Source organism: Equus asinus, chromosome 29 (genome assembly GCF_041296235.1).
Source record: "Equus asinus isolate D_3611 breed Donkey chromosome 29, EquAss-T2T_v2, whole genome shotgun sequence".
Lineage (NCBI taxonomy): Eukaryota > Metazoa > Chordata > Mammalia > Perissodactyla > Equidae > Equus > Equus asinus.
Genome location: NC_091818.1, coordinates 32,350,360 through 32,364,303, shown reverse-complemented (window position 1 = coordinate 32,364,303; position 13,944 = coordinate 32,350,360). Strand labels below are relative to the sequence as shown.

The window sequence follows — 13,944 nt, the reverse complement described above, 5'->3', positions numbered from 1 at the left end:
AAGACAAAGGATGAGGACGACTAGTAAGACGGCAGATGACGACTAACTCTGAGGAAAAGGCAGGCAGAGGGCAAGGACCAGTTAAAAGGAAGAGAGAAATTTCTAATTCCTGAGCAGGTGATGAAAATTACGGCGGCTGCAGCCCTGACAACAACACGTAACATAGTAGGTGGTCAGTTTTTTAACTAAAAAATCAAAACCCTCAAGGCTGTGAAAAAAAATGGTTCTTAAGGCTTACTGAAAAAGAATACACAATATACAGTGGCTGGAACATGTTTGTGAAACTCCCTGTTTTATATCCACCAGCCCCCTGCCACGTGGGCATGGGCACAGCAACAACAGACGTGAGCAGAACAAGCAGAGTTCCAAGCCGGCCAGGTCTGAGCAGCTGGCAGGCTCCACGTGCTCAGGCCTCAGGAAATGCAAAGCAGGTATCAAACCCAACAAGAAGTGAGCCAGGTGAGTCGTAGTTTCCATCTGATATTTGAAGAGCTGCTGTCAGCTCTAAATTATACTCTGACCATCCTCATCTACATCCTGACACAAACGGGCCAGCATAGTCTGTCGGTATCAGGGACATTCATTACAACTGTTAGTTCCTTGCTATCTATCATTTCAACCAAAGGTCTTTATGAGAATTTAGCCCAGTGGAACAACAGCAAGAGACTAAAGGTTCCTGGCTTAGTGAAGAACATGAGAAGGAAGCATAATCATTCCCTCATTTCAAGAAAATCATCATTGTACCCCCGTGTTGACTGCAGCATTATTTATAACAGCAAAGACATGGAAACAACCTAAGTGTCCATCAATGGATGAATGGATAAAGAAAATGTATATATATATATATATATATATACACACACAATGGAACGTATATATATATATATATGTGTATATATATATATATATATGTGTATATATATATATATATATATATACAATGGAATATTATTCAGCCATAAAAAAGAAGGAGATCCAGCCATTTGTGACAACATGGATGTTGAGGGCATGACATTAAGTGAAATAAGTCAGATAGAGAAAGACAAATACTGTATGATCTCTCTTATATGTGGAATCCAAAAAGAAACTGAACTCAGAAACTGAACAGATTGATGGTTGCCAGAGGCAGGTGGTGAGGGCTGGAGGACATGGGTGGAGGTGATCAAAGATACACACTTCCAGTTAGAAGTCCTGGGGATGTAATGTGCGGCATAGAGAGTATAGTTAACAATACTGTATTGTATATTTGAAAATTGCTAAGAGGTAGATCTTAAAAGTTCTTATCATAAGAAAAAAACTCATAAGTGTGGTGATGGACGTTACCTAGACTTACTGAGATGATCATTTTGCAATAGATACAGATATCAAATCATTATGTTGTACACCTGAAACTAATATTTTGCATGTCAATTATACCTCAATAAAACTGGGGGGGAAATGATTATCATTTAGTTGTGAAACAATAATAGCAAAGCTAATCAAAGAAAAATTGGAAAGTACCAAGGCCAACGGGCTTGGGCTGGGGTGTGATTCTAGTATGAAAGGATGCAGAGGACTCACGGCTAGCTCTGCTCTCTCTCGGGGGAGAAAAAAGATGATAGCTTATGGCTTTCACTGTGTGGACGACAGAAAAATCTGGATTTCTATTCCTGCTTTCTCTCCCCAACTTGAGTCACACATTTTGCTAGACACTTCTACTTATTTTCTCTTCAAACACATCTTCTAAGAGCAGTGGCCGCATGTACACCTCTGCATGTTCCCGCAGCTACTCAATAAAAAAGGAATGAAGGAGTTCACCTCTTTTGCAGACGGCACACGCAGAGAACAATTAGTGTAAAAAGGTATTAAAATAAAGGAATAGGGGCCAGCCCAGTGGTGTAGCGGTTAAGTGCACTCACTCTACTTTGGCAGCTGGGGGTTTTGCAGGTTTGGATCCCAGGTACAGACCTAGCACCACTAGTCAAGCCACACTGTGGTGGCATCCCACATAAAATAGGGGAGGTCCCTGAGGCCTTCTGTACTAGTATCTCTGCAAGAGAGGTTAGCGGGCGAAGTCACATTTATACACCTCACTGCACGTGAGATGCGTTGGGATGAGAGAAGAAAAAGCCACATTCGATTGCCATGAACCTTTTTTTTTTAGGGTGTTTTTTTTTTTTATTGTAGTAAAAAGCACAAAATATTAAATTTACCATCTTAACCATTTTTTTTTTTTCAGGAAGATTAGCCCTGAGCTAACTACTGCCAATCTTCCTCTTTTTGCTGAAGAAGACTGGCCCTGAGCTAACATCCGTGCCCATGTTCCTCTACTTTATATGTGGGACGCCTACCACAGCATGGTTTTTGTCAAGCAGTGCCATGTCTGCACCTGGGATCCGAACTGGCGAACCCCAGGCTGCTGAGAAGTGGAACGTGAGCAGTTGAACCACTGTGCTACTGGGCCAGCCCCCGATCTTAACCATTTTTAAGTGTACCGTTTGGTCGTGTTAAGTATATTTACGTTATTGTGCAACAGATCTCTGGAATCTTTTTATCTCGCAAAACTGAAATTGTATACCCTCAAATGCTTATGAACCTTGAAGAGCGACCCTGTCCACCGGTCAGTGAGGCCCAGGCAGGGTCCTGGCCCTGAGGCCATGAGGTGAATATTCTCTCCTTTGGAGAAGAGAGAGAAGTGGTACAGACAGAGCAGTGAAGCATCTTCTTCTTTGTCACACACTTAAAGGCTAAGTGGGCCTGTAAGAAACAAGATCATGGCCAATGGAGAGTTTAACCAAAATTCAAACGTGTTGCACATTCACAGGGACAAAAGATGTTATGTTCAGCTCTGGGTAAATTCATTGCCAACACCATCTGACAATAAACCATCCCTCATAGGATTTTAGTAGCCGGCCCAAAAGTCACTGTTGCTTCTCTTTTTAAATATTCAACATACCTTGGAATCCTGATACTATTTGGACCACATCTTCATACACCATTAGGGTCGCAGATCGTTCTGGAAGCAGGCCAAGGCTCAGTGAAGAAAACACTGCAGAAACAAAAATGGATATAAGGGAATTCTGTTAGGTAAATTCAAATACCCACTCTAATTTTGGGAGTACTCTGCCTTCTTTGTTTTCTCTGATTTCAACGCAATCAACAATATCGATTTTTGGTACTGTGACATAAGAAGAAATGTGTATTTGGTCTCTGCCCCTGGTTCCTGACACAGAGCTCCTAAATTCCTTGTAATTTCATGAGTGATGGGGGATCAGAGCATCTTTTTCTCTAATGAGGTGACTCTTGGTAGATTCCTGGATGGCTTCAGGTTGGGGCTTGGTCACCAGAAAGACCAAGCCATGATTAGAAGCTTGGAACTCCTTGGAGCTCTGGGAAGGAGAGAGGGGCTGGAGATTGAGTTAATGATCGATTGTACCAACATGATGGAGCCTCCCAAAAGTATGGGGTTCGGGGAGCTTCTGGGTTGGTGAACACATCAACATGCTTGGAGGGTGCACACCCCAACTCCATGGGCACAGAAGCTCCTCCACTCAGGACCCTTCCAGATCTCAACCTGTGTACCTCTTCATCTGGTTGTTCATCTGTGTCATTTACAATATCCTTTATAATAAACTGGAAAATGTAAGTGTTTCCCTGAGTTCTGTGAGCTCTTACAGCAAATTATCAAACCCAAGGAGGGAGTCGTGGGAACACCTGATTTATAGCCAGTCGGTCAGAAGTACAGGTGACAACCTGGGACCTGCGTCTGATGTGGGGGACAGTCTCGTGAGACTGAGCCCTTAACCTGTGGATTCTACACTAACTCTGGGTAGTTAGTATCAGAACTGACTTGAATTGTAGGATGTTCAGCTGGTGTCCAGGGAGTTGGAGAATTGGTTGGTTTGAGGAAAAATCTCCACTTATTTGGTGTCAGAAGCGCTGTGAGTAGAGAAAAGGGAAACAGTTTCTCCTTTTAGTAGGATTAGCAAAAGACTTTCAAAATGCCACCACAGTACCGCAGTCTCTCATAACAACGGCTAACCCTACAATGGGCAACCATTTTTCATTTGTTAGAAATTTTTACAAGTATCTGAATCTCTTCATACTAGGAATATATCAAGGTACACACTATATGAGTGTAATACATAAAGTTAGATATTAACATTAAAAAATACTTTAAAAATACGTGCTTAGGTTAACGTGTTCCTCATTATAAAAGAATATTCTGCCCTATTCTGGAAACCAATAAGATGACAGAACTGGTGCTATTTTAAAATTCTCACTTAAGGACCTGAGGATTTTTGACTAAAAAACTCACAAAACCTACAAGTTTCTGGGTAGAACATGGATTTAAGACAAAACAAATAAAAGTAGTATGGAATAATAATCTCTAACATTACTGAACCCTTCCTAACATGTCAGACATTATTCTAAGTGCCTTAATTTGGCAATTTATTTAAATCTCAAAACAACTCTATGAAATAGGTATTATTAACATGCCCACTTGACAGGTAAGGAAACAGGTCTATATATAAGGAATTAACCTGTCTAAGGTCCCACAGCTGGTGAATAAGGAGCCAGGATTTGAACTCTGGGGTCTGCCCTCCACTGCTATGCCCCACAGACTCAAATTCTAAGGCTCCTTAGACTTTATCCAACTCAAGCCTCTAACTTTAAACAGGAGGAAAGTGAGGGCTAGAGAGGTGAAGTGGCCTTCTGGGAAGATATCAGGAACCAGAAATATCAAGTGCTAAGAATATCAATTGCTTAGCGCTGCTGGCTCTTCATAGTGCCAGAGAAGACCAGAGAGCTGGCCTTGGACATGACCCCTCTTTTCACAGACTCCTTACATGGTCAATTTATTGAGCTGCCACTCTATGCACGCTCACTGCTGGATCCTGTGGAAAAGATCAGCGTTGGAGGCAGTCTGTGCCTTCAAGGGTTCCACATTAGAAGGGGACTCGGACACACAACAAATAGTCATATGAGAAGTAGAATGTGGCCAGCACCATGAGGAAGATCACCTTGGTGCTATGGAAAACCATCTGGTGGTTCCTCAAAATATTAAAAACAGTTACCAGATGACCCAGCAATTCCACTCCGAGAGAACTGAAAATCATATTCACACAAAAGCTTGTACACAAATGTCCATAGCAGCAGCAGTCAGAATAGCCAAAAAGTGCAAACAAGTCAATAGACATCAACTGATAACAGATAAATAAAATGTGGTCTATCCATACAGCAGTATATGGTTTACTCATAAAAAGGAATCAAGCATTGATTCATGCTGCCACATGGAGGCACCTTGAAAACATTATGCTAACTGAAAGACACCAGACACAAAGGCCACATTTCGTAGGATTCTCCTTATCTGCAGGGTCCAAAACAGGCAAATCCATAAAGAAAGAGAGGAAATGAGTGGATGCCAGGGACTAAGGGGAGTGGGATATAGCGAGTCAAAGCTCATGGGTATGGGGTTTTTTGGGGTGAAGAAAATATTCTGGGATTAGATAGTGGTGATGGTTGTACAACCTTATGAATTACATACTTTAAAATGGTGAATTTTATGGTATATGAATTATATCTCAAATACAAAAAAAAGGAAAAGAATAAAAAAAGAATTCATCTTGTGTGTTCAAAGTTGGGAGAGAAATCCACAGCAGGTTGGGGAGGGAGCATCAGATATGGAGCATGAGCCAGGACTACAGGGAGGAACTGGAACTCCTGCATGACCATTTCAAAGGTAACCATAACCTTCTTTAACAATGATCCCTTCACCCAATGGCCCTGGGTGCCTAATGGTCAGGAAGAAAGGACTGATTGTTGTAACAATGTTGCCTGCAGGAAACACCTCACCTCCAATCTCAGGCTAGTGTTTCGCCCTCTGCCTCTCCGAGTGCAGACGCCTGGACCACCCTGGTCCATTAGAGAGCTCACACAGATCCTGAATGGCATTTCCTGGGCCCTGAAAACTTTCGCTGACTGGTCTGGGGACTCTGAGCTCTGACGTCACCTGTGATCAGTCTCTCGAGATGTGTCTGACCATCGTAGGGTGATTTGTAAACATTTCTCACCTACAACATTTGGGACTTCCATACATAAGGCATCGGCGCTAGCAAACTGTTTCTCAAACTTTATTTTGTATAGGAGGAAAAAGGATTTCTTGTAAGAGTATGCTGTGTGGCAGCAGAGGCACCAGGGGGGGCTTCCTGGAGTGAGAGGTACCACAGACCTCAAACCGAGCAGGTCTCCTCACACCAAACAGGTGTTTATTTTTTTTGATAAGTAGAGAGAAAGGAACATTTAACTCCATCTGAGAGAGGCAGGAAGACTTCAGGGAGCAGTAAACAGCCACGCTGGACATTAAAGGAGAGAGGACAAGCTTGCAAAGAGAACAACGGTAAAGGAAAAATAGTGCGGACACACACAGAGTGGGAGAAATGTCAGATTCCTCCAGAGAATGACGAATTGCCCAGGATGACTAGATCATGAGATATGTAAGGGAGAAGCAGCTAGGGGAGGAGAGTGGTTGTTGTGTTTTGTGTGTGTCTGTATGTGTGTGTGTGTGTGTGTGTATTTAAGACACTGTTTGTCTTTAAGACACATGGAGGCTGTTCTGAAGGGGCAGACTGATCTGGCCAGGGGCTGCTCCAATAGTCCTGGCCCATTGCAAAAGGCCTGGGCTAGGGCAATGGCTAGGAGATGGAAATAATTAAGGTGTGGAACTATAGTCTTCAGTGGATGGATTATATTTTCTATAGCTAAATTTGTTTTATCTGTTTGCCAAAGGTAAAGGGCGCTCTCCTTATGTGGGGTTCTCCCCTCCCCAATCTATACCTCCTTCCTTGAAAGGGAAAAAGGATGCACATCTTCCAGGAACTATTGTTAGGGATGAAAAAAAAGAGATCCATTCCAAAATCTTGTAAGAATGCTTATGCAAACAAAACCATGTATGCATGTGTAGTAAAGAAAGGATTTTTTAGTTTTAAATTTTTAACATATTTTAGAAGAGGCTCTCCACTCTTCTCTCTTCCTTGCCCAATTATCACCAAAAGACCAAGTGTTAGTCTTGACCGCCAAAAATACGCATGAAAATAATAGTTTACTCTGCTTTTCACAACAGACCAGTCTAACTTTTGGTCACATTTTCTGTTAGAGTCTACTTAAGAGTACCTTTGTTGTGTTGAAAAGGTGAGCAGACAAAAATACTCAAAGACACAGGAGGGTCCCTGAAAATTATTCAGTCTAATTAATTTAGTTTTAGAATTGAGAAAAATGGGCCCAGAAAGGCTTGATGGGCCCACATATGTGGGGCTATCTGGGGGCAGGCAGGCCTAGAACCCAGGTGTCTTCACACCTCATCCAAAACTCTTTCAATTAAACCACATTATTTCCATTTTTTGACTCCTTTAAGAAAATGGACATTATGGAAATCGTTGCTTTTTATCAAATGATCATGTTAACACAGTGAAGTGAATGTAATTAAAGTAAAGTTGATCTTCATTATTTGTGGATTCAGTATTTGCGAATGTGCCTACTCACTAAAATTTATTTGTAACCCCCAAATCAATACTCGTGATGCTTTAAATGCGTATGTAAAGAGTGGTCAAAAATTTGAGTTTTCTGATGCACACGTTCCCAGCTGAGGTTGACCAAGGCGATGCTCTGCCTTCTTGTTTCAGCTCTCATCTTATACGCGTGCTCTGTGCGATCTATTTAGCTCCAAGTTTCTTGCATCCTTGCGCTTTCTGTTGGTGATTTCACTGTGTAAAATGGCCCCCAAGTGGAGAGCTGTCTGGTGTTCCCAAGAGAAGAAAGGCTGGGATGGGCCTTCTGGAGAAAATACATATGCTAGGTCAGCTTCACTCAGGCAGGAGTTACAGTGCTGGTAGCTGTGAGTTCAATGTCAATGAACCAAAAATACATATTAAATAAAGTGTCTTTAAACAGAAGCACACAGAAAACAAGGTGATCTATTGATCAGTTGACAAAATGTGACCAGAGGCTCACAGGAACACAACCCTACATTTCCCCTAGAAGCATCAACTCAGTATTCACTAATTCAATGTCGCGGTGACTTTATAGAACATAACTACTGTGAATAGTGAGAATCGACTACACTTTGCACTGCCACTCTCCTAGCAAAGGCGGAGTTATGGTCTCCAGATACCATTTAAACATCTCTGGGTTGTTTCCAGTGATTTCTCAAGGTGAAAAATAGAGGAGGTCAAATATTTTCTTTAGATATAACCTAATAAAGATCACCTCTCCTACTTTGTTGGCCTTCTCAGGGTTCTGTGTCAGGCCCACTTCCCTCCACTCTTTGGATGAGGGCATGGTTTTGATTCTCACCTCAACACTGCTAATGACCCCTGAACTACACCTCTCGAAACCCCCTGAACCCCCAAATCATTTCAAACTAAAGGCCAAATGCACGTGGTGTCCCAGAGGCAGTTCAAATCCAGTCTACCCTACCCTAAGCTCGTTATCAACTATGACCCAACACTCATGCCTTTCCTCCCATCTTCTCTACCTCCTCAGCATCTGCATCCATCTCGCCTGAGCCCCAAGCTTGGGAAGAGGGGTGCGCACAGGGAGGAGGAAGGGGGTTTCTTTTAACCTACTGTATCCGTTGGGTCAACTTCAGGGAACCGTAGCGTGGCAGGTCTCCCAATTCCATCACCTCTCTGTTCTATTCACTCTATCACCAGCCAGAAACCCAAGATTCAGTTCACATTTCTTCTAACTCATCTTTTCCCTTACCTTGCTCCCATCCACTCCTCAAGACTTTCTGGATTTTGCCTGCTAAATACCTCCCAGGTTTATCCCCCTTTCTCTAAAATTTCTGTAAATGATCTCCTTAGTTGTATCTATATCAACTCTACTTTCCATAGCTCATAAAGCAGTGGTCTCAAACTTTGGTGAACACTTTTGTCCATGAGAAGGTGGAATTGCTCGTTAATATGCAGATTCCTGAGTCCCCCTAGCCGGATTGAATGGTTGAGTCCTAGAATCTGTATGTTTTTACAAGCACCTCCTGATGCTAACATCTATTCATCCTCAAGACCCAGCTCCCCCTGTCCCCTCCAAGAAGCCTCCATTCACTCACCTAGACTGGTTAACGTTCCTCTCCAGCCTTCCCTGCATACACAGACACTGAAATCCATCAGAGCATTTATCCCGTTAGATGGAAAAGGCTTCTGTGGCTGACTTTATAACTAAACTGTAAACTCCCTAGGGGCAAGTTCTGTGTCTCTAGAGCTGTATTCTCAGTGCCCAGGGCAGTGATGGCACACAGTAGATACTTAATAACTATACATTGAAGTAAAGAGAGTTTTGTGAATGAGGGTAGATGCTGGGGCTTCATAAGACAGCAGGGACCCTGATGGGGTGTGTCTAGCATGCAGTGGCACAGAGATGAGCACTAACTTTGGGATTTTGACAAATACTGTGCCAGGTGCTACATATCTCTTGAGCACCTACTGTGTTTTAGGCTTCGTAAGGCCGTTTACATATGTTAACTACTTTTTAATCAGAACCACTCTACGAGGTGGTATCAGCTCCCTTTTAGAGATTGGCATCGAAGCTAGAGGGACTCAAGAACAGACTGGGAGGCAGAACCTATGTCAGTCGGTTTCTAAAACCCACGCTGCCCCCACTCCCCAGGCAGCATCTCCTCCAGCTCTAAGCCCATCCTTGCCACTCACCCAACCTTGGTGCCGACAGATGATGTGGTCCAGGCACCAGATGGTGCGTGAGGTGAGAGGACCATCTGCTGCCCACTTACCTACCCCGTCCCAAGCTGAATCTACATCAGGCACCATCCTTGCCCCTTGTTGTGGACAGACTGCTTTGTAGCTGTGAATGGTCACGATCATGTGATGTCATTTATAATAAGATATATCTATTTGGTCTTGGTCCCATTCCTGGCTCAGAGTTCCTAAAACCCTTGGAATTTCCTCAGTGATGAGAGGAATAAAGGTGTCTTTTGTTATTCATACCAAGCCCCTTTCAACCACACCAGAGGTTATGTTAATGTAGCGATTTTCAGACAGCATGGAAGGATGGGGGCTGGTCGCCAGGGGAGTCAACCATGTGATCAGAGGGTTAGAACTTTTGGTCCCATCTCCTGACCACTGAGGAGGGAAGAGGGGCTGGAGGTTGAATCAAATGCCGATGGCCAATGATTTAATCAATCATGCCTATGTAATGAAGCCTCTATAAAAAATCAAAAGGGAGGGGTTCAGAGAGCTTCCAGGTTGGTGAACCCATGGAGGTGCTGGGAGGGTGGCGCACCTGGAGAGGACACAGAAGCTGTGTGTGCCCTTTCCCACATACCACACATCTCTTCCTTTGAATAGCCTTTGTAATAAAGTGGTAATCTAATAAGTAAACTGTTTCTCTGAGTTCTATGAGCCACTCTAGCAACTTAATCGACCCCAAGGAGGAAGTCATGGACACTTCTGCTCCATAGGTGGTCAATCAGAAGCACAGGTGCCAACCTGGACTTGTGATTGGCATCTGAATTGGGGTGGGGGAGGCAGTCTTGTGGAATTGAGCCCCTAACCTGTGTGAGCTGACGCTACCTCCAGGTAGGTAGGCTCAGAACTGAATTAAACTGTAGGATGCCCAGCTAGTGTTGGAGAATCTGAGAACTGCTTGGTGTTTGGAAAAAAACCCATACCTCAGGTGATCAGAGGTGCAGGAAGTGAAGAATTGAGAGGAGGTAAGAAGGGGAAAAGAGGAAGATAGTCTCGCCATCACCCGCCACCTCTTCGGACAGCCCTGATCTCAGGCCCGTGAAGCAGAAGGAGGAAGCTCCATTCCAGAGCACTGTCTGATGCCATGCTGCTACTTACAATCAACAAGATACAAAACGGAACACTGGGGAAGCGAGCAGACACTCTAAGCCTTTGATTCCGTTGTGTGTGCAGAATAACGTGCAGCCCCGACCAGCTTCATGCCAGATCCCACCATTCCTTTACATAAGAGGCCCCAAAAGCAGACTAAACCAGTATTTTCCTGATTGTCTGACTTCCACTTTCAAAATTGTTTCTGTGTCTGACTCCACCACTAGCCCGACCACGAGCTCTGTTTTGAGAAAAAAGACCGCCTTACCAGGTAATCGGATTGGCTTCCATGGGGCAGAGTTTGGCACGTAGGCATGCTTCGTGGCAGTGACAATCAACTGACTGCCCAGCTTATACTGGAACTTGATGAAGGCGACGCCATCTGTCCCTGAGGTACCAGAGGCAATGGAGACCTGATTGGTGAAAATTTCAATGAGCGCATCTGGGACAGGCTGATGTGTGCTGGCGTCACTGATGTGGACCTTCAGCGTGACCTCTGCAAGAAGGAGAAAGCAACACAGAACAACTACTGTTAATTAATTGGGCCACTTCAAGAGCGATTCCATTTTAACTGTGATAGGAGGTGGAAAGCGGTATGGGTTAAGAAAATCTAATCTACATCCAAAATGGGAATCATTTTAACCAGGGAAAACTTTACACAATTTCCTGTTTTCTTCAGAACCACTGCTGGTCCCAAACTGCTTTCCTCTGGCTCTTCCTTGCTCACACCGACACATAATTGAGAGAAGAATTCTATCCCTTTAAGACATTATGCAACACACACAATACTTTTTTTATTCCTCTGAGCATTACTGGCAAACACAGCCCAAACAAGGCTGGGCTGCCCCAGAAGAGCCTGCAGGCTCTAAGATTTGCAGCCATATTCTTCAACAGTCCTGGCGAACATGGATATGGGCAACCCAGGCTCGCTGTGCTGGTAATTATGAAGACTAGACCGAAAAGTGGTCCAAAATACCTTTAAAAGGGAGGACCCAAAGAGTGGGAGATGAGAAGGTGAGAGGAAGAAAAAAATAAAAGTAGACATTTGAAAAGATTGATGAAGTTGAGTTAGTAATATTGGCAAAAACAGATAATGAATGTGGGAAAGCGACAGATCCAAATTAAAGGTAAAAAATTAAAATGGAATGGATAATTTTCATTTATTCATGAAAGAGATGTTGACTGAGCTGTAACTCTGTGCCTAGAATTGTGAGTAACTGTGCAAACTACAGTGGTAAAGAAAAGTGCGTGGACAGGCAAGTGCCATGCCTGGGGTACATTTGGTGCAGGCAGGAGGGGAGCACTTACGGAACAGCATGTGCAAAGGCTCAGGGGCAAGAAAAAGCCTTGCTTCCTGGAGAAACAGAAACAGGTTCTGAAAGCTGGATAGAGAGTGTGAGGGATATGAGGCTCAGTGAGAGACAAGGCTAGAGGGGCAAGTAGGGGCCAGATCATTCACGGCTTTAGAAGTGACCTAAAGGATCACTCTTTATTCCAAGGGCAATGGGAAGTCAGAGAGGAACAGAAACCCAATTTGCTATAGGAACATTTGGCTCTGGGTGAAGGACCAACCCAGGAGAGGCAAGACTGGAGACTGCACATCCAATTAAGAGGTCTCTGTAATAACCCAAGAAGAGATGGTGGTGGACCTGGCTCCAGCATCACGGTGGATATCAATTAAAGGACGCCAACTCCAGAACGATGTTCCAAAACAATCAGAAGTGTATCATGCTCCAATAAACCCCTTTTGCTTAGGTGTGAAGGGAGTGCATGATGCCCAGTGACATAAGTCCACTTGGCCACTCATAGGCTCTCCTTGTCATACATTTTGAGCCGCCTCAGATCTGAAAGCCCTATTGGTGACTTGGGAGAAGGATTTGGGGCAAGGAATAGCAAAGAACTACCAGGTGACAAGGGGGGCTCATGTCTACAGAACCTACAGAGGCTCATGTACAGAAGCTACAGTGGTCTGGCTCAGAGGACAGACCACCAATGAGGCTGGCCAAGGCTGGCTGGGGGAGTGCCCGACAGTGAGGGGAGGAGGTGGCAGAGCTGGCCGTGTGGGAACTGCCCACTAGCTCCTCCTCTAGAGTCCTAAGTTTCAACCTCAGCTCCATCAAGTTCTAGCCATGTGGCCTTGGGCAAGTTACTGGTCCTCTCCAGGTCTCAGTTTCCTCATCTACAAACTGGGGATGACCTCAACAGGTCTCAACATCCAGGCAGAGATATCTGGTGTAATGCTTGACAGAGGAAACCAAACACAGGCTATGACCATTACACTATTCCAATGACTGTGCTTGAAAGCATTTGGTCATAGGGTCCGAGGTGCCAGGAGGGGCCAGGAAGGGAGCTGGAGGGGAGAAAGGAATAAAACACAGTGGAGGGATGGGACGCCCCTCTCAGGGGGTAATAACTTTATGTCGAAAGCTCTTCCTTCATTGGGGCAACCACATCGAGAAGAACTTCTTTTGGTTCAAGAACCTCTGTCTTGGTAACTTGCCAGCTATCTTATGATACTAAAGCAAAGTTCAGTCGGTCAATCATTTTCTCCCCCATTTTTTCACATACTGACTTAATACATTTCTGGACTAGATGACCATAAAGAACAGCTAAAGAATCTTACACGTAGGTACTATAGATCTGTACCAAACAAATCTCTCAAAACCCCATACAGAGAAGAAAGAGAAATGCTACAAAAATGGAACCTGGCTACTCATACTATAGAAGCAAAAACTAACGCCAAAAGAGGGAGAAAATCAACATCCTGAAAACCAAGGATATGACATTACAAAATATATTTAGTCTATTCCCCCAATCTTAGTGTTATCTTAGTGCACATTTGCAGGACGCACGCCACACACGTGTTTTCTTATTTAACCCGGTCTTCCTCGTCCCCAGGTGGTGTGCAAAGCTCTAACATAAACGAACTCATCTTTCATTATATTCACACAGCAGAAATCCACTGGGATAGGGCAAGTGGGAAAGCAGCTTTGGAGGGCTGCGTCGATGATTTGTGTCATTTTAAGGTAATGCAACATTTATTAACAGTTGGGATTACAAGGTTTCTGCTCTCACTTCACTGTGTTCTGAGGAGCCAAAAGCAGTTGAGACTGGG

At 43.9% G+C, this 13,944-nt stretch overlaps 1 protein-coding gene across 1 annotated transcript in view; it reads right to left on the bottom strand.

Moving 5' to 3' along the window:
• FAM171A1 (family with sequence similarity 171 member A1) overlaps nt 1-13,944 on the bottom strand; it is a 132,176-nt gene that overhangs the window by 46,957 nt on the left and 71,275 nt on the right. Inside the window, exons 2-3 of the mRNA XM_044762108.2 lie at nt 11,098-11,325; nt 2,936-3,028 (exon numbers count right to left, since the gene is read on the bottom strand). Coding sequence (XP_044618043.1) covers nt 2,936-3,028; nt 11,098-11,325 — 321 coding nt within the window. The remainder of the gene's footprint in view (nt 1-2,935; nt 3,029-11,097; nt 11,326-13,944) is intronic.